The 19,536-nt window shown below is 55.1% G+C and overlaps 5 protein-coding genes across 5 annotated transcripts; 2 read left to right on the top strand and 3 right to left on the bottom strand.

Moving 5' to 3' along the window:
• The first annotated feature begins 197 nt into the window (after positions 1-197).
• On the top strand, positions 198-2,781 carry kexA (serine-type carboxypeptidase kexA). Its single transcript, XM_025671651.1, has 3 exons — positions 198-776; positions 848-1,208; positions 1,262-2,781. Exons 1-3 carry the CDS (start codon positions 646-648, stop codon positions 2,600-2,602), a joined length of 1,833 nt encoding a protein of 610 aa, XP_025529734.1. The 5' UTR covers positions 198-645; the 3' UTR covers positions 2,603-2,781.
• A 26-nt stretch (positions 2,782-2,807) lies between these two features.
• On the bottom strand, positions 2,808-4,121 carry cia1 (iron-sulfur cluster assembly protein CIA1; the record flags this gene model as incomplete). The annotated part of the gene is made up of 1 exon (XM_025667393.1): positions 2,808-4,121. A coding segment is annotated over one exon (1,314 nt), but the record flags the coding sequence as incomplete, so codon positions are not given.
• Positions 4,122-4,735: 614 nt separating this feature from the next.
• On the bottom strand, positions 4,736-10,913 carry BO86DRAFT_377696 (IQ calmodulin-binding motif domain protein; the record flags this gene model as incomplete). The annotated part of the gene is made up of 9 exons (XM_025670595.1): positions 4,736-4,863; positions 4,934-5,367; positions 5,429-5,754; positions 5,826-5,879; positions 6,002-6,678; positions 7,195-7,233; positions 7,444-7,575; positions 7,613-7,638; positions 7,978-10,913. 9 exons carry the CDS (start codon positions 10,911-10,913, stop codon positions 4,736-4,738), a joined length of 4,752 nt encoding a protein of 1,583 aa, XP_025529736.1.
• A 668-nt stretch (positions 10,914-11,581) lies between these two features.
• On the bottom strand, positions 11,582-14,664 carry BO86DRAFT_358401 (RING finger and CHY zinc finger domain-containing protein). The gene is made up of 3 exons (XM_025669742.1): positions 13,067-14,664; positions 12,648-13,012; positions 11,582-12,598 (listed from the first exon to the last, which is right to left on the bottom strand). The coding sequence occupies exons 1-3, from the start codon at positions 14,288-14,290 to the stop codon at positions 11,998-12,000; spliced, it is 2,190 nt and encodes a 729-aa protein (XP_025529737.1). The 5' UTR covers positions 14,291-14,664; the 3' UTR covers positions 11,582-11,997.
• A 1,466-nt stretch (positions 14,665-16,130) lies between these two features.
• BO86DRAFT_308643 (MDR family MFS transporter) lies at positions 16,131-18,060 on the top strand (the record flags this gene model as incomplete). Its single annotated transcript, XM_025667788.1, has 4 exons — positions 16,131-16,331; positions 16,425-16,762; positions 16,819-17,278; positions 17,338-18,060. 4 exons carry the CDS (start codon positions 16,131-16,133, stop codon positions 18,058-18,060), a joined length of 1,722 nt encoding a protein of 573 aa, XP_025529738.1.
• Positions 18,061-19,536: the final 1,476 nt, after the last annotated feature.

Here is a 19,536-nt window from a genome sequence, read left to right on the forward strand (position 1 = left end):
TCTTTATTGAGGGCCCGAATGATAGCAACTACTCTGAATTTTCTCACATAAGATTATGCTAAGTGGAAGAGTGTAAGGCAGCAGCAGGTCTATAGAGACCCCAAAAGGGTAAGAGTAGGTCCAGTAGGTAACGATACGGACGATACCCGCCCGTTCGGGCCACGCCATCCATTCGTCTCCGTCTCCGTCTCAGCCGCCTTGGACTTCCTCCACCTCCCCTTCATCTTTCTCCTCGTCTTGTCTATTATCCTTCACCTCTTCCCTTGGTGTTATCCGGCTCTCCTGTCTCCTCCAAGTACTGTGGGAAGGGCGCTCGACAGCTTCCTCCGTTCACTCATCCACATCCCTTCCCTGCGTAATTACCTCAATCACCACCGTCAGTCACCACCACCTCCCTTTATCTCCGGAGCTCCGCCTCGACCGGGGAGAGATTCGGTCTCAGTCAGCACGCGCCGGAACTGGACACTTTGATCGATGAGTCCTTGAGCGCTGACACGAGTCCACTCGGGACCTATCCGATCCATTTTTGTGCCGACCTGTCAACACTTTCTTTGTTCGAATTCCTCCTTCGACCTCGCACCTTACCTTATCACAATCCCCGAAATGCTCTCCTTATCGTCCCGCGGGGGCAGCTCCATCACCAAGATGTCGACATGGGCACTGTCGACGCTCCTTCTACTGAGTCCCGCTGCTGTCGCGGCCAAGTCGGCGGCTGACTATTATATCCATTCTCTGCCGGGTGCACCGGACGGTCCGCTGCTGAAAATGCACGCTGGGTGAGCTCTTCCGCTCCAACGCTTGTCGCATTCCATCAACCAAAGCTAACCCCTTTTTCCCTCCGGCTCAGGCACGTTGAGGTCGACGCCCAGAGCAATGGACATCTCTTCTTCTGGCACTATCAAAACCGGCACATCGCCAACCGCCAACGCACCGTGGTGTGGTTGAATGGCGGGCCTGGGTGCTCCTCGATGGACGGAGCGCTGATGGAGATTGGACCGTATCGACTGAAGGACAATCACACCCTCGAATACAATGAGGGCTCCTGGGACGAGTTTGCCAACCTGCTTTTTGTCGATAATCCGGTTGGAACGGGCTTCAGCTACGTCAACACTGACAGCTACATTCACGAGCTCGACACGATGGCGGCGCAATTCGTGGTATTCTTGGAGGAGTGGTTCAAGCTGTTTCCGGAGTACGAGAGTGATGATGTATGTTCCCTGGTGTCAACTTGGTGAGGGGTCGTGTTTCTGACAGTCGATAGATCTACCTTGCGGGCGAGTCCTACGCTGGACAACATATTCCCTATATCGCGAAGGCCATGCAAGAACGCAACAAGAACGTCTCCAACTCCAACACCGCGCAGTGGCAGCTGAAAGGTCTTCTTATCGGCAACGGTTGGATCGCCCCCGAGGAGCAGTACATGTCCTACCTGCCGTTCGCCTACGAAGAGGGGCTCATCGAGGAAGGCAGCTCGGCGGCCAAGGAACTCGAAGTGCTGCAGTCCGTCTGCCAGTCACGGTTGGAAGCGGGCAAGAACAGGATCCACGTCAACGACTGCGAGAAGATTCTAAATGGCATCTTGGATAAGACGATTGTCAACAACCAGTGCTACAACATGTATGACATCCGTTTGCGCGACAGCTTGGACGCCTGCGGAATGAATTGGCCGACGGACTTGGTGGATGTGAAGCCCTATCTACAGCGAGAGGACGTGGTGGCAGCTCTGCACATCGACCCGGCGAAGAAGTCGGGCTGGACCGAGTGTTCCGGCGCGGTCAGCAGCAACTTCAACCCTCAGAGATCGGTGCCATCCGTCCGACTCCTGCCCGAGCTTTTAGAATCCGGCGTGGAGATCCTCCTGTTCAGCGGCGAGAAGGACCTGATCTGCAACCACGTCGGCACCGAGCAACTGATCAACAACCTAAAATGGGGCGGCGGTACGGGGTTCGAAACCTCGCCGGGCGTGTGGGCGCCCCGACACGACTGGACCTTCGAGGGCGAGGCGACGGGCATCTATCAATACGCGCGCAACCTGACCTACGTGCTGATCTACAACTCCAGCCACATGGTGCCGTACGACCTCCCCCGCCAGACGCGGGACATGCTGGACCGGTTCATGAACGTGGACATCGCCAGCATCGGCGGCCACCCGACGGATTCGCGCATCGACGGCGAGAAGCTGCCGCAGACCTCGGTGGGCGGCCACCCCAACAGCACCGCGGCCGAGGAGCAGGAGAAGCAGCGCCTCAAGGAGACGGAGTGGAAGGCGTACGCTAAGTCCGGCGAGGCCGTCCTCGTGGTGGTGATCATCGGGGTGATCGTGTGGGGGTTCTTCATCTGGCGCAGCCGCCAGCGGCACCACGGCTACCGGGGCGTGATGCAGAAGAACATGAGCAGCAGTAGCTCGGTGCTGGAACGGTTCCAGAACAAGCGCACGGGCGGCGATGTCGAGGCGGGCGACTTTGATGAGTCGGAGTTGGATGACCTGCACTCGCCGGGTCTGGATCGGGAGCACTATTCGGTGGGCGAGGACAGTGATGAGGAGGAGCAGCGGGGCGAACACGGCCAGCATTCGGCGGCGCGGGGGGGTGATCATCTATGATTCCCAGTCACTTGATTGTACCTTTTGGTGTTTGTTTGGGGCTGAAAATGGAATCTTTGTGGACATACTGGAGTTTATGTATTGGAGCTTAGAATTGTTCTTTCGTGCTTTTACGGTGGTGTATAGCTGGGAGGACCTATGCTCTCAGCAGAGACTTTTCTCTATATCCGAAGTCTATACCTATGACCTATGACACATGCACCGATCACTGCTGCACCGTCCACACCTTGACACTGCCATCATCAGCCGTGGTGATCAGTACCTCCTCCTCCTTGGAGGGGTCGCGACCCCGATCCGCGCGCTTCGCCCACGCCACATGATTGATCTCGTAGATGCCATGCGCCCCATTAAGGAGTGCAACGACCACCCACTCCGTCGGAGGGAGCAGCGACAGCGACAGCTTCGAATCTTCCTCGCCCTCCCCTCCCTCTGGAACCGGTGCATCAACCCGCCTCTCCTCATAAACTACGACCCTCCCATCCGCGCCAACCGAAGCCACCAAGCCCGTCCTCCGACTCCACGCCACCGAATAGACGGCCAAATCATGCACCGCGGGCAACACCGCCTCCTGCTCCCAGACTTCATCCAACCCCGTGGGCCGAATAATACTCGGCATGTTCCCCAGGCCCAACTCCGTCGTCATGCCCAACTTCGGCTGCCGCCGCCACACCCTGACGGAGCGATCATCCGAGCACGAGATAATCCTGGGCCCGGACAACGCCCGGTACTTCTCCACGGCATCCTCCCCCTGGCCCTCCCCATCCCGTCCTTCCCGGGGCCCCTCAAACTCGACCCCCCACACCGTGCCCCCATGCCCCCGCAAACACGCCACCTGGCCCCAATCATCCAGATCCTCGCGCCACACGCGGATCGTATCATCGTAGCTGCCACTGACCAGACACTCCTCGGCGGGGTGCCACGCGACGCACTTGACGTCGCCCTCGTGCTCCTGCATGACCGCGACGGTCTCAAAGTTATTGTCCCCGTCGTCCAGATCCTCCCAGATCCAGATGGACTTGTCGCGCGAGCAGGTCGCCAGCAGCAGGCCGGAAGCGGACCACGCGACGGATTTGACCTCGCTGTCGTGCCCGTCCAGGAGCACGGCGAAGCGCCATTCCTCGTCGTCGTCTTCCGCCTCGGGGATCTCTTCGGATGGGTCGGGGTGGGCGGGGTGGGTGGATGTGGATGTGGATGTGCCCCACGCTGCGTCCCCGTCCTCGTTCCCCTGTGATTGCGATTGAATCTGGGAGGAGGTGTAGTTATCCCACCGCCGCCAGATCCCCGCCGTCGCATCGAACGACCCGCTTGCCAGCACGCTCTCGCCCGTGACGTGCGGCTTCCACGCCGCGGTGCGCACGCTGCGCTTGTGGCCGCCCGTGATGGTTGACAGCAACCGGAAGTTGGTGAGCGAGTAGATCCGGATGGTCTTGTCGGCGCTGCAGGTCGCGACGATGGGGAGGCGCGGGTGCGGGGCCGTTTGCCAGGTGCGCTCTTGCGAGGGGGGGTCCAGGGTCGCGAGCGGGGTGAGCGTGTAGGGGGGCGGGGTTGGGGGGTTCGGCATTTTGCTTGCGCTGTTGCTTTCGGTTGTTTTTTTCGGTATAAGAGGAGGTAGGTGAGGGTGGGGGTTGGGGGTTGTTCTGATGGCAATGGGGTTGTCGGAAGAACTGAGCGGAGCGGAGCTGGAAATCTGCCGATTGCTACGGCGGCGGCGGGGGAGGCGGGCGGGCGGCGGTGAGGCGGTAAGTTACGTATACTCGGTAAGTCTGCTATCTTACCGCCTGCCTCTTTCGACTGGCTGCATATACTCATACTGATGGAATTATGGAAAAGTAACGAACTACCCAACTTCTAGGAGACCTGAACTTCAGGTCAGTCGGAATGCTAGTCATGATGCTCATGGCTCTGACTACCTGTGCAGTCCTCATTCGAACAAACGAAGCAATGCTTGCTATCTGTGCCGACCACCCACGGAAGCCAAGATGAGGAGGCCACAAGACTGCCTGCCCTACTTGATACTCACACGACGCCAATACACGCGCATCATATATGGCCAAACGAAGGGACATTGCTCAAAGGGCATTTTGCTATCGAAGTAGGCCCGGACACAAGGACGAAAACCAAGTACTAGGCTATCTAAGGGAAGAAACTTGCGTTCTCGCCCAGCACAAAAGCAACGACTTCACTCAGATCCGACGCGTCCAGGACCTGGACGTTACGGCAGTCCTCGGAGAAGACCACATGATACAGGTGGCTGCGGTATCCTAGCGAAGCTATGTCAGACTCAAAACTATCTCTTGTCTTCGGGTATGATGAGAAAAGGTCAAGTATTACCTGGATACCTCCTGCGTGGTCGGGTCTGGGTGAAATTCAGCACAATGTAATCCCGCATCAGCTCGTCCCTGATCATCGCAAAGTACGGGCCGTCTTCCTCGAAGCGTCGCATGTGCTGTGTGATCCGGTCGCCGTCGCGCATCAGCTCCAACCCCCACTTCTTCTGCTCAACCAGGAAGTCGATCCTGCCGCTCCGAAGACCCGCCGTTTTCTTGATGAGATACTCCAGCGACATCGCGATCTGGTACTCGAGGAGGAGCGGGAAGAGACAGCGGTAGAACTCCTTCTGGTATTGATCTTCCAGCGTGCTCGCAGTTTTCGACAGCTGGTGCGGGTCGAACTGGCGAATGGCTTCGGTAGCCATCTCCAGTGGGGATCGATAGGCCAGTTCTTTGGCCGGTGCGTCGTCGCGGAAGAAAAGGCACTGACAAGACCTGGAGTCAAATACTCTTAGCCAACCTATGGCGAAGTAATCATAGACAAGGAGATTCGAACCATCGATGGATCTGGGTAGGAAACACATAGCGTGTCTCTCCCAGCACAAGCTTCGCATGGAGCCGTCCTTCCTTCCAGATCGCCTGCAGAGCCCGCTGTTGATCCGGGCTGTCAGCATAGCTCGACTCCAGAGTCCCATCGTACACGATAGCGTTCTTGAAGACACTCGCGTAAGCGGATTGCTGCACCACTCGTTGTTTGGGCAACCCCCGAGCAAATGGGAGGTGCTGAATGATGCCGAACAATCGTCGGCAGTCGCCAAAGAGTCCCTGGCTGACTGTCGTCCAGTCGAGTGGCTGGCGTTTCCTGATCAGAGCATAAATCTCCTGTCACGGACAAAACAATAAGGTTACCCCCACCCCACCAAGAATCTCATGTCACGCAAGGCCAGACTTACCGGGATCAATTCCAGGGCGTCGGCGAGGGACACCAGCAAGCCTGCGTGTCCCCACTGACCAGGAACAAGCCATGCTTCAACTCCTTGGTCAAGATGTTCGCCCCGTTCGACACGGTGTTCGGCACATATCGATCCAAGATCTCGTGGGCCTCGGTCTCGTCGAGCAGCAAGCCCACCGGCTTCCAGCGCGGGGATGTCTCCTCGGTCTCCTCCGGCCGAAGCGAGATCTGCTGATGCGGTTGAAAGACCATCGGTGTCTTCTCGGGGAGCTCTCGCATCGTCGTCGCACGCCCGGGCTCGGAGCCGGTCGAGCCATAGCACGTGAACACCACGATCTTCATGGCACTGCTGCCGGTGATGGACTTGAACAGGTCCGTCCAGAGCTGCGGGTCCCAGTAGGTCTGCTGCGCCTCATCCAACAGCAAGAAGCCGGGATGCGTGATGAGCCGACGGCCATGCGTCCCCAGCTGTTGCTGCAGATAGCGCGCCCAGCCGCCCGCGATCCGCACGTCGTCCCACTCCCAGTCGCACAGCAGATACACGGGGGTCTGCGGGAAGCGGGCGAGCAACTCGTTGGCCAGCACCCGCGCCATCGAGGTCTTGCCCGACGCCGGCGTCCCGTTGACGCGGATCAGATGGTAGCGGTTCAACCGGGCGATCAGCTCGTCGATGAACTGGGGTCGCATGATAATGGGGACTCGATGCCTGTGCAAAGCTTTGGTTATCCATGTTCCTCTGACCTCCTCGCCTTCGACCTCGACCTCACAATCCAGAGAAGTAACCAAAAACTCACCAAGCGGCTCAGTCACCAGTGCAGGTCGTCGGCTCGCAGGGCCTGAAGAACCGGGCGGATCTAGAGAGTGTGTATGTGTTTCTTCGCGTCAGTATTCCACCCAGTAAGGCTCGCCCATAGAGAACACCAAGAGAGCTCACAGTAACTATCATGTTCGCTGAGAGGGTGAGAACATCTGTCACACGCCACGGCACTCGACAACCCGTCCAGCTGGGAGGTGCTCGAGCCCGAGGCACAGTGGCAATCTCGTCCACCGCATGGCCCCATGGTGAGAAGTAGGGTCTTCATGGCGGCGGCAGCAGTCACTGGATTGGAGCAAGGCGAAATCCTCGGTGATCGCCGTGGTGTCTTCGCCATTTGGAAGATGTGTATGGACTCGAAATCTCGGGCGTCTTGTCTAGTTCCGTTCGCTGGTTTGTATGCAAACAGCCGAGGTGTATGTACTGTCCCCAGAGCAAGCAAACGACAACTCCGTGTAGCGAGTAGCGAGTAGCGAGTAGTGAGTAACAAGTCACCGAAAAGTCTCTCGCGCACGCGTTGCCGGTAATTCACAGCGGCGCGAGAGAGAAAACGCACCTTTCATGGAAGTAACAAAGAAAAGCGGTGGTGGTTCTGCTGTGTACATACAGTAGTACACATACACCACTCATATTCCAGAATCCATCAGGTTCTTTGTTTGTTGTCCGCAGGAAGATACCTACAGTTCAGTTACAAACAGTTACTCAAACGTAGTAGTGGGCACGCCCTCCACAATCTTTGCTTTGCGAAATGCACACAGCAGCAACTTTATGCCTGCATCGGTCCCAACCTCTATCGATAACTTACAACATGCAGTGGTCAGTAACCTATCTTCTGTTTGTCTCATGGGGCGACTCCGGGTTATCGCACCCTTGCAACTAACGCCGGCAACCCGCTTCTTTGGTTGTTGTGGTTGACCAACCAGTAGTCTCTTGGATTCTAAATTCATATCTAAATGCTGATTGAGTATTCTTACTTGATTGGAGATCGTAAAAGAGGATTCTATGACGATCAAAATTTCTTCCTCCTTCCACAAACAATATTCGCGACCTTGGAGATAGTACAGTACAACAGACTAGCACTCCATACGCATGAGATCGAAATATAGAATGAATCAAGTTCACAGGAATCATGACTATCAAGCAATTTCGCACAGAAGGAATCAAGTAAGTAATCTCAGTCTGTTCCAAAGTCCTGTACCTAGCTAGACAAGTAGAAGTAGTACCCGTATCCCTAATACACCAAAGCCAAGCCAAGCCCAGCCCAGCCCACCAACCTAGACCCTGACAATGACAATCTTATACGATTCAAGCGTTGCCGTCGCCCAGAATGCGCTCGTACACCATCCCATGACACAGCCAATCCACCTCGCGCATCTTCTCCATCTCGTCCGTCAGCTGCCCCACCTCCGTGACGAACTCGGGCATGCCCGCTCCGGCCAGACTCTGGCTGGCCGTCGTCGTGGCCCGCACGCGTTCGCTGGCGCTGGATGCGCTGAGCCGCGACAGGATGTGGGCGCGCAGGCGCGAGAGGATCAGTCGGGCCACCGGATCGGCGAAGCCGGAGGTGCCGTTGCCGCTGCCGCTCGTCGCCGCCGTCGCGGAGCTGGCGCCATCCGACGTGTACGAGGCCGCGGACGAGACGGTCGATTCGACCTGGATCTCCACGGCTGGTTGGGTGCCTTCTCCCTCGGTGTGGGCGGCGGCGCAGGCGGTAGCAACGGGCACCAGAACGCGGCGGATGGTTGCGGCCAGCTGCGCACTGGCATTGGGTGGCATCGGATGAGTGGATTCCAGGATGGATTGAACCCGGTCCGGCTGGATCTCATTGAAGTCCAAGGACAAGATCCGGTCCGCTTCCGCTTTCCATTGAGATCGCACGTCGCGCTTCAACAGGTTCTTGGCCGTCAGGAGAATCGAAGCGGTGGCAACGATCCGGAACGCCCGGGCATGTAATCGCGCAAGTCGCTGACGATCCAGCTCCAGGGTCTCCGGGATGAGCTCTTCGGAGACAGGCGCGTTGCTCATCACCAGATCCACAATCCCCTGCGCATAGACCTTGGCGCTTGGCGGTCGTGGCTCCCCGTGCACGTTCTCCGGGTCACGCTTGCGCATCTCTTCTGCAATGATCTTGCGGTGCGTTCGCCAAAAGCGCCGCGTCTTACCCAAGCTCTGAGTGCCATCTTGAAGACCCTTCTCGAAGGTCCTCTGCTCATACCCGGGAGCCTCCTGGATCAGTTGTGGCGCTGCAACCTGGATCATGAAGTTGGTGTGGTCAAGGGAGAGGAGGTCGATGATGCCCATTAGTCGGGCAAGTCGGTCAATGGCGTCTCCCGACGTGTCCTCGGCAAATGCCTTGACAACCGGATCACGGTACGGAGCGCAAAGCTTGGGTAAAATGGTATTCATGAAATTGAAGAAGCTGTCGTAGGAGAAGGCGCCGGCCCTGCACTGGTTCTCCACCAATTTGGGGTCAAGCACCTCGCTGATCAGCACATGCAGCGAATTCCCTGGCCGCAGTGAGCGAAGCAAACGGTCTTGGATCACCGTAGCCATGGCCACGGTCCAGTTTGTCTCCAGGCCAGCTTCAACGTCTTTACGCATCATGTCACACATGTGTTTCATGATTCGCTTGCGTGGCTCGGTGTATTGTTTCTCGTCAATCCGGAACTCCTTGTTGATCAAGAGCTCGTGCACGAGAGCTCGATTCTCCGGCAGTGCCGTCAGCATCCGAGTGAATCGCTCGTGGGGAGAAACACGCTGCCGGTCTAGCTCATGCAGCACCCCACTGTCCACGGTGTTGAAAGTCTCACTGATAGGGGAAGCAACGCTCTCTGTGAGGGCTTCCGTTGAAGAGGTTGCGACCTCCGCCGACCGAGGGATGGCTTGCTTGGACGCGGTCCGCTTCTTCTCGCGCTTTGCCTTCTTCAGGGCATTCCGCACCATTTCCATGGCCTTATCAGCGCCTGCCAATCGCTTCAGTCTAGCAAGGAGCAAGATCTGGTTCTGCCGAATTCCTTGGCGATAGTCCTCTGCGACGCCGCCGGCACGATCATTCTTGACTGTCTGCCAGATCAACTCCAGTTCGATAAACTGGGCCAACATGATCTCAATGAGGACACTGGAATCGTGAGACTTCCATGCGTGAAACGCGGAGAAGAAGACATTATAGGCCTCCCATAGAGCCTGCAGCTCGGTGGAGATGGCCGCGGGAGAACAGCACCCCGAGGAGAGCAGAGGGGTCACCAGCTCGAACGCAACGAGGAGCTCCCGCGCTTTCGCCATAAGGTCTTGCTCCTGCTCCCCGTTGCTGCTCAACACCTCAGTAGGATGGGTAACAATCAAGTAACTGCTGAGAAACGTGCGCACCGCACCCCGTCCACCCATTGTGCCGCTTTCCATATCCTGCAGGCCACACAGCCGAAGGACCCGGGCCGTCGCCTCCAACACCCGCTCACTCGACAATAGGACACCGACCTCCTCGAAATCCTTCTCTTGAATACGATCGGTAGTCAGGTCGAGAGCCAGGAAACCACGCATGACCATCTTCGCGTGATAGGTCCTCCAGACCCGCTGGATGATCCGAGCGGCGGCATCCCGCGTGACTGCCTGAGCGTTGAGCTTGGGCATCTTCTTCTCGTCGCCAGTCGAGGGCAGACTGCTCGTGCGGTGGCGCCGCTGGGTCTGCTGGTAGAGCGCCCGGCGCTTCTCCGCCTCGGCGAACTTCTCCGCGATCTCCAAGCGGAGTCGAGCGTGTTCGGCGGCCTTGCGCTCCCGGTTGTCTTCGGCCTTCTTCTTCGCCCGCCGGACTTCCTCCTCGCACTTGGCTGTGATCTCCGCCAAGAGCCGCTCCCGGGCCTGCTGGGCAGCCAGGGCTCGCTCCTCCCGCTGCAGGTTCCGGGTCGCCGCTTTCGCCAAGGCAGCCCGGAGCCTGACTTTCTCCGCGTGCAAGGCGCGGTCCGCGAGTCGAGCCTTGCGACTCTCGAGAATAGAGGTCCGTCGGAGGTGATGCGCTACGTGTTCGGTCGAGGACGCGCCATGGGCGGGCCCGTTCAGGGAGGAGATCGAGCTGCGGCGGGAGGAGGCAGCGGAGGAGCGGCGAACGACACTCGGCTTGCGAGCAAAGCGAGCGGCGAGGTGGGTGGGCAGGTTCAAGGGTAGTGTTGGCTCATCAGCCATCATCTCCACATCTGCTTCTGTCGGAGGTTCGGATTCGACGGAGGGAGGGGGGGCCGCATCGGAGAGTTGGACGTCGATGTCGGAGTTGCGACGGATCATATTCTGCGGACGATTCCACGGGAAGCGGGGGGTTAACCGAGATATCGAGATATGAGAGGGCGATGACGAGACGGGATCGGGTAGATACGCAGGTTCCGTGGATGACCCCTGTATTGTAGTGTAGATAGAAGGAGAGTTGGGAATTCGTTCAGGACGGATCAGGCTGCAGTTCGGAGCATCCCTGGGAGGAGATCCGTGCTCCGTTTCAGCAGAGGAGAGTTTGGTTGGAGTGTTGAAACTAGTAGAAAGTGAAAGTGAAAGTGAAAGTGTGGGTGTAAGTCCAAGTGTTTGTCAGAGTGAGAGAACGGTAGTTGGGACAAAGGGCAACAATGTCGAGGAGAGGGTCACAGGCAGAAGCTAAGCAAGGCGACCAGTCACGAAATCAGCCCGGAAGTATGTAGGAAGGAGTATGATACGAGAGAAGATAAGCCAGGGGGATAGAAAGCATGGCTTTCCAGGGCGTCCATCATGGGATCGACCAGGGGAGGGAGTGTATTTCACCTTTCGTCGTCATCAGGCCGGAAGAAGAATGAAGCCCGTCGAAGGCGCCGCTTCCAGCCCGGCTGACTAATCCCGATTTACAATGCAGCTGCAGGAAGCAGGACGCAGCTAGCTGCCTAGAACTGATTATACAAGTATGTGTAAAGAAGAGACAGAGAGGGTTAGGTAGCAGAATTAGTAGTAGTTGAATGGTTAAAATCAATAAAAAATCTAGACTATGCCTCTCTCCCTCATGCATGCGAGATGTGTCATTCAATGCATCGCGAGTCCCAACATTTTAAGCATATCATCGTCCCTGCAACTCAGACGCCGAATATAAATGCAAAATGTATCATCCGTAAGAAACAAGCGAGTTTGCGGACCGAGTCATGCATCACTAGACGCCCACCATATCCATAGCACGATATCATACAAGTCACTTAGTTGGTCCAGCCAACTTTCGTCTTCGCCAATGTAGTTTGTCGGTCGTCACTTTTCGATTATGCGAACGAGGTCAGCGGCTTGTGGCCAAAGTCAGAAAGTAGCCGCATCGGGAAATAGGCAAGCCTATTTCATGCCGCTGCAGGAGTTGTGGGTAGCACGCTCAGCGGTGGCCAAAGATGTCAATACCCTCGTCATCATCCTCTTCCTCGTCGCTGCCGTCTTCAGAGCCGCTGTTCCCTGAGGCACCGTCACCCTCGTCTTCTTCGGCATCGGCATCGGACGCGCCGTCGACGGACTCAGCTTCCTGCCCGAGGAAACCATAGCTGTACTTGAACTTGGTGCCCCACAATCGAAGTTCACCACCATCTTCGTTCCCTCCTCCTCCGCCACCGCCGACGCCACCAAATGTGAGGCCGCTGAAGAAGGAAGTCGACTGCGACCGCTCCGAATCGCGGTCAGGCGGAATGCCAAAGTAGTTTCTGATGACGGGCGACACAGCACGATCACGAGTCAAGCTGTAGGAGGCGAATTGCCGACTCGGATCGGCAGACATGGGGACAGAAAGCCGAGAGTCGGGCCCGGGAACTGAGCTAGTGTCGATGCGCAGCGACTCGAACGCAGGCAGACCGCTCTCATCAGCGCCATGCGAGGAAGACCTGGCCCGCGGTGTCGAAATTCCTTCGCTATCACTCTCCAGGGCAGAAGGGTCTGAAGCGTTGCCTCGAACCAGACGAATCTGTGCGGTATTGTACGATTCACACCTGTATCTCATTAGAGTTTAGATAGGCATAGAGAAGCATCTAGACTCACAGATCACATCTCAGTCCCAGCCAATGATATCTCACGACAGACTTCGCACTGCAGTCGTTGCAATAGACCAGAGCCTTGGTGTCCTTGAATTCGGCCGGCATAGGTTGGCTTTCAATTGTGCGATCCAGATTTCGGAATGTAGACTCCATGTTGGTGATGGTTTTGCTGCAGATCGGGCAGCGGTACGAAGTCTTGGAATATTCGGAAAGACACCGTTGGTGAATGCTGTGGCCGCAACGCATGAATACTACAGTCTCCGGGGAAGTAAACATATAGTCTCCGCAAATGGGGCAATCGCATTGCGTGGATCGCTCAATGCATCGGTGAGTGTTCTCGATAGATATAGGAAGGCAGACACTACATGTCTAGGTTTTGGTTAGCTTCCCACAATGCTCAGCTGGGCTTATAGGTCTGCTCACCTTGCAATGGAAGAAGTCTTTCCCCAACCCTTTACCGATGCGGCAGATGCCACAATCACCGCAGTGATATATACTCTTGTTGGCGTCGTTGTCCCAAAGCTTACAGATATCACAGTGATACTGCGCCCCTTGTTCGCCGCACTTCCTGCAGGATTGTGTTGCAGGCTGGGCTTCCCCACACAGCATGCAGAGCATGTGCTCTGTTTTCGGCCGGTCCATACGGTGCTCCTCGACCTCGTCATGGCAGAACCGGCATGTGTACCATTTGTTGCAGTCAAAACACTGCGCCTTGACGTTTGTCTTATAATGTGGGCAGCCAAGAAAGACTTCCTCCACCTCTTCGAGGTCCAGATCGTCAACCTCGCAGGCAGGGGATTCTAGTTCTGGCTTTGGTGCATATGTCGGCACCAGATCTTCCGGCGTCAGGTTATAGGAGATCTCACTCTTAACAGGAGTGGAGGACGAAGGTAATAGCGACCGCTCCAAGGATATGATGCTCCATCGGCGAGCAGATTCGTCCTGCTTCGGGCTCTGCGGAGTGAGAGGCGTCGGACTCCTGGGAGTACTTTGGTCGGCAGAGTCGACCCGGTGGAGGTTGTATTTCTCGGTCATCAGTGCGTGAATCATGCGTGCCTGGTCTGTGTTGCTATAACCCAAATCTCGAATCGCATGAATCCGGCTCCGTAGAGCACCCATTCCGTCGTCCTCTGGGAGCGCCGAAGGACCGGACTCGTCCGTCCCAACAATGCTACTCAATGCCTGCTCCGGGGTCTGCGAGTGTGGATTTGACGGTTGGAAGGCATCTTGCCTAGTTAGAGCTGAGACGGTCTGCTGTGGGCTGGCCAAGGGGTTTGTGCGCGTCATCTGGGGAGAGAGATTCCGTGATACGCCGGCAGGACTTGCATTGATTGTCCATCCAGCGGGGAACCGGTGTTCTAGTCCATGAGAAACTCGACTCAGCGAGCTGTTCGAAGGTGGAGTGGATGGGACAGGGCGGCTATCTTCAGACCCCGCATCTCCGGCATTTGGCAGATCCACTGGGTTGTCTGAATCGATCATGACCGTACTGTGAGAATGATCGGTGCCATTACTGGCCACGATTGAGGCACGATCTTTTTCAGCTGCGAGGGAGTCGGAGGACGGTGGTGGAGTGGTCTGTTGTGAGAGGCGACGGGCCTGCCGAACGACGGGTTCAATCAACAAAGAGGAGAGGAGCCCGCTCATGGAGTAGATCAAACAGCATCAGATGCAGACAAAAGCATAGGAAAAATAAGAGATTGAATAATCGGAGAAGGGAGCTACACCAGAAAAGGCTTGGGATGCCTAGGATAAGTTGGGCAAGGTAAAAGCAGCAGCAAGACCGAAAACGGATGGGAGAGGGAGGGAGAGAGAAAGTGATTCGATCTCGGATGGTAATCGCTTCGTCAGCCGCTATGACGTTGAGCCTGAGAGTCGTTCTTGTCTTGACAATGTGGTATTAGATAATAACTGCACACGTTCACAATCGCGTTGGTGTATGTATGCCTGTGAAGTGTTATGTCAAGCATTCAATGCAAGACTCAAGAACCCTTGTGTTGGCGAAGCGAGTGAGTCTTGAGTTGTATTTGCTGAGTTGGACGACTGAGCCCGCGAGAGGCGATCGGCCACTGCTTTGCGCAAAAGTGAGAGCTTCCTACATTGGGTCTAGCTCGGTCCCCATTTTCATGGTTACTTCCCATATCGGGCTTAGCATTATTCGTGCCCGTCGGCAGTTCCATCAAGCATGTGATAATGTAGTCCATGCTGCTCCCATCACTTTGCCTATAACAATTGCCAATGTTCTATGCTAGCCTTTGGTATTCAATTCAGTTTTATTCTTTGATGTTCGAGCAGCAGCATACTCGACAGTACTATAAGCGCACATTTATCTCGCCTCGTGCACCACTTACGCTGTCTCGACCGACCCCATATCAAGATCTCATACTATGGTACTCGTAGCTTACTGCTTGGCGAACCATTGAACCGTCTTCAAATCAGCAACTCACGCGTGCATGCACTTACACAGATACTCCTTGGAGTAATAACAAGCATGCTGGTTTGTAGGAAGCAAACATGTTCAATGGTATATGATTCACTAAACTATCTACCAGTGGTTTTCATTCTTATAAGAGGGGTCTAGACTGGGCTAGATCACCCTTTGAAGATCAGCTTCAGAAGCGGGATAGTTAGGCTGTCTTCGAGAGAAGCTGCATTACATGTCACGAACAACCTATTGTATCCAGGAATATTCCCAGCTGCGGCCTTGGAGCAGGTTCCACGGCGCCCCCGGGAGGAAATCACGCATGATGTCAGAAGCTGCCAGGTCATATAGCTCGATCATATGAGCTAGCCTTCGCAGCCCCCATATTGATTCACGACTGGTGGTGGCAAGCGGCAACTCCCTGCAGTCAGTCGAATCGTTTGTGCCGATGGGCGATACTTGGTTGAGGGTTATACGTAGTTTGCGTGCCATACCATACCGCCCTGTGGACCAATGCTCTTCTACAAAAAAGGCGAGCAAGAGGTCATGGCTCGCGTTTGATACCACAAATAAGAGGAGATAGTATCCAAACTACACGATGTTGCACACATATCACTAAACAACAGCAAAAGCCAATGTCAAGTTTGCTGCCGAATATATACTTGGTGAACTGGTCTGGTTCCGAGACGGTAATCCTCATGCCAAGATTTAGGCCAGAATAGCCGGATCAATGCGTTCAAGTGTTAGTGATACGATGACTTACTTTTATCCAAAAGTGGATGACCCTTCTTCTCGAATGATCATTTTCTGATGCATCATTAGTCAAATCTGATGCGATATCAATGGTAATTACTCTGTAAGGACCTCGGGATGTCTTCCGAGCCAAGAATGGGAAGAAAGACAAACAGAACAAACCGCTTTGACTCAACCCAGATTTCTCTCCAATCCCTTCCTGTCGTTTGTACTGTTTCTCCTCTAGCATCAGGATAGAGGCCCGTGTTCAATACTGATTCATAGTCCTTCATTATGGGCGCCGTTGCTCAGCAGAGTTCCGTCCCGGTCGAGATGGAAGCGTCCTCGTCTCCGTCTCAACCTGCGACTGCAAAGACGCATGGCTCGGGCGTTTCGGACAATAACGAACAATTATCGAGCCATAGTCCAGAACCAGGCACTTCGCAGTCGGAGATCCAGAGACTCGAATCGGGTCAGGATGCCCCGGCGACTCGCAGCAACTGGAAGATCTTTGCGACCATGATTGCTCTTTCGGTATGTCTCCGCAGCCAAAGCATGCACGTTCCAGCCAAAGTTCTTGTTAGAGAGCCCGACTGATAAGCCCTTACTGATACGCGCATAATCAAGCTTGCTCTTTTCATCTCAGCCCTAGACCAGACCATCGTGGCTACGGCAACCCCCACCATCTCGTCAGAACTGCACTCCGCGTCGGGCTATGTCTGGATCGGCGGTGCATATCTCCTGGCCAATGCGGCTAGTTCTAATATCTGGGCCAATCTCTCCGATATCTGGGGACGAAAGCCCGTTCTGCTCACTGCCGTTGCCCTGTTCTTTGGCGCATCAATCATCTGTGCTACTGCGGTTGACATGCCCATGTTGATCGCGGGTCGTGGCTTACAAGGTATAGCTGGTGGTGGACTCATTCAGTTGATCACCATCACTATATCTGACTTGTTTAGTGTTCGGTATGAGACCGGTGCCCACCCGCACTCCAGAATGATGAATGCTAACCTCCGAACAGACTTCGCAGCCTTTTCATGGGGCTCATTGAGTTCATTTGGGCCATTGCGGGGGCCATGGGCCCTCTTGTCGGTGGTGCTTTTACTCAATCCGTCTCCTGGCGATGGATTTTCTGGATCAACCTCCCAGTCTGTGGAACTGCATTTGTGCTGCTTTTCTTCTTCTTGGACATTCACAACCCTAGGACGCCAGTGCTGGCCGGCATCAAGGCAGTCGATTGGTGGGGTAGCTTCTCCATGCTTGCCCTCATCATCTTGCTTCTCTTGGGGCTAGATTTCGGAGGAGCCACCTTCCCCTGGGGCTCGCCGAAGGTGATTTGTCTTATCGTATTTGGCGCCTTGATGTCGGTCGCCTTTATTTATAGTGAGAAGCGCTTGGCCAAGTATCCGCTCATGCCACTGGGTGTCTTTCACAACAGATCCAATGTTGCCTGCTTTCTGGTCGCGTTCACCCACGGCTTTGTGAGTCTGACCTGTATCCTCTCACCTTGTAGGCCACTTACTAACACCCAGGTGATCAGGCTTTCCTCGGATCGGAGTACTATCTCCCGACCTATTTCCAGTCAGCGAAAGAAGCGACTCCCTTACACTCTGGACTTATGATTCTCCCATTCGTGCTCACCGAAGCCGCCCTCAGTCTGTTTGCTGGTTTGTTCATCCATGGCACTGGCCGATACCTAGAGATCGTCTGGGCGGGAACTACCCTCGTTGTTCTCGGTGTCGGGCTATTCATCAATCTGGACACCACTTCATCGCTGGGTAAGATTATTGGATACCAGATTGTAACCGGCATGGGATGCGGCCTGCTCTTCTTCCCGCCCCTCCTTGCTCTACAGAGCAACGTCTCGCAGCGGGACACTGCAAGTGCGACCGCAACATTTGGATTCATTCGCAACGTGGCGATGGCCATGTCGGTGGTGCTGGGTGGTGTCGTGTTCCAGAACAGTATGGAAATGCGACAGGGAGATCTCCGCGCCGCAGGCTTGTCGTCGTCATATCTGGATGAGTTTTCGGGGTCGGAAGCTGCGTCCAATGTGGTGATCATCTCTGCTGTTCAGGATGCAGGTCAACGCCAGGCGGTAAAAACCGCCTATGCCTGGAGCCTTCGTAATATTTGGATCCTGTATGCGTGTGTGGCGGCTGTTGGTTTTATTGCCAGCATGTTCATCACCCGGCAGCATCTCAGTAAGGAGCATGTGGAGACCAAGACTGGACTGAAGGAGAAGGAGTCGACCAGCTCATAGTGGGCGTCGTGAATGTCGCCGAAGATGCCTGTGCAAAAAGGGTTGCCTTCGCCGTTGATTCAGTACATAGCTTGTATTGTTGCATTTGTATATGGGTGTCGTCATTGGGCATCAGTCCAACGGCCTTTTCAGATTCAAGCTGTCATAAAAATAAATGAAACCCAATTGACGGTGCCGTTTTCATACAAAATCCCAGACCCCAAGGTCTGAAAGGGAAAGGGACATCAGAGGTCTGAAAATGATGGTGGAGCCTCTCATACTGGTAGACAGGAAATGCGTTTGGGTGCCAACGCAACCCCAGAGAGCCGATGACAGGAGCGAATTGGCAACATAGTTGTGAAATGTGTTCAAGGCTTAGCGCCGGTCACTTCTTAAGACACTCCCGCAACGCTACTCAGCCACAGAAACGCAACTCACGGAAGCCGGCATGACATGACAGCCCAGAACTGAAACGCCCTCGTGGAACGTTTGCTGCTCATTGGGGTTGGTTGCCTGACAATGTCGCATCTGTTGGGACCGCAGAGACAATCTCTGGACCGATCATCCAGGGGTCGCAGAGATGGGCTAACTCTTGAGCAGGCAGGGCACTCCTGACATTTGGGGGCTGATATGCCTGGAGAACATCCGATGATGGCAGTTCGCTATCCAAGTCGCATTCCTAATGGTCACTTCGTATGACTCGGTAGGACTAAAGACTCCAGGGTCTCTGGTTCCAGGATGGGCGAATAGAAGAGACAAATAGGTTTCATCTCAGATGCTAACTGTGAGGTGGAATATGAAACCATGGTCAGCGCGCGTCACTCCCCAACTAAGAATACAACTAATCATGATTACTCAACTGTTGAGAACCATTATATTGCCAAGCATGTTGGTCAATTGCTGGTTTAAAAGTGATCACAAGGATTAGACTGTTGCTTCTCTCAATGGTGTTATCATCGTGCCACTTGTGTTATGTTTTCGAGACGTTGCTAGGGATGGGCTATTTCGTTGTCCGTGCCGATGAAGGTATTCCTCAAACATGGTAGGCGCTGCTGGGTCATGGAGATCAAGGGCCCATGACTTCTACTGCCATTGGGCCACAGTCAGTCGATAGTACGGCTCACAGTGGACAGCAAAGACTCAAGTTGAAACCTATTAGCTTACTCATGTCAGTTCATTGATCAGATCTTAGCTTTGCGGCAGGAACAATGAGCGGACGAACCGGAATCCCCGGCGAGAATACTGTGAGCACGATGGCGGCAGTGCAATGGTCCTGCAGCAAATGAATTGGTGGGTCAAGTTGGGGGCGAAGGAGGGAAGTCGATGTTGGCTGCGAGTCAGGAAGTAAGCAAACGTCGGTCGTGGGGGCGGTGGGCACTGGGCAGAGCTTCATCTCTCCTCCATCTCACCTTTCCTTTACTGGTAATGAGCTTTTTCTTCGAGCTTCAGCCCCCAATCACTTCTTGCACTATTTTCATACCTACCTGATGGTGATGC

Source organism: Aspergillus japonicus, assembly GCF_003184785.1.
Source record: "Aspergillus japonicus CBS 114.51 unplaced genomic scaffold BO86scaffold_12, whole genome shotgun sequence".
Taxonomy (NCBI): domain Eukaryota; kingdom Fungi; phylum Ascomycota; class Eurotiomycetes; order Eurotiales; family Aspergillaceae; genus Aspergillus; species Aspergillus japonicus.

Coding starts and splice junctions, on each gene's coding strand:
- kexA (XM_025671651.1), top strand. CDS start 646: ATGTCGACATGGGCACTGTCGACGCTCCTTCTACTGAGTCCCGCTGCT. Junction 777..847: donor CTGCTGAAAATGCACGCTGG/GTGAGCTCTTCC, acceptor CCTCCGGCTCAG/GCACGTTGAGGTCGACGCCC. Junction 1,209..1,261: donor CGGAGTACGAGAGTGATGAT/GTATGTTCCCTG, acceptor GACAGTCGATAG/ATCTACCTTGCGGGCGAGTC.
- BO86DRAFT_358401 (XM_025669742.1), bottom strand. CDS start 14,290: ATGAGCGGGCTCCTCTCCTCTTTGTTGATTGAACCCGTCGTTCGGCAG. Junction 13,013..13,066: donor AAGACTTCTTCCATTGCAAG/GTGAGCAGACCT, acceptor ACCAAAACCTAG/ACATGTAGTGTCTGCCTTCC. Junction 12,599..12,647: donor CTGGGACTGAGATGTGATCT/GTGAGTCTAGAT, acceptor AATGAGATACAG/GTGTGAATCGTACAATACCG.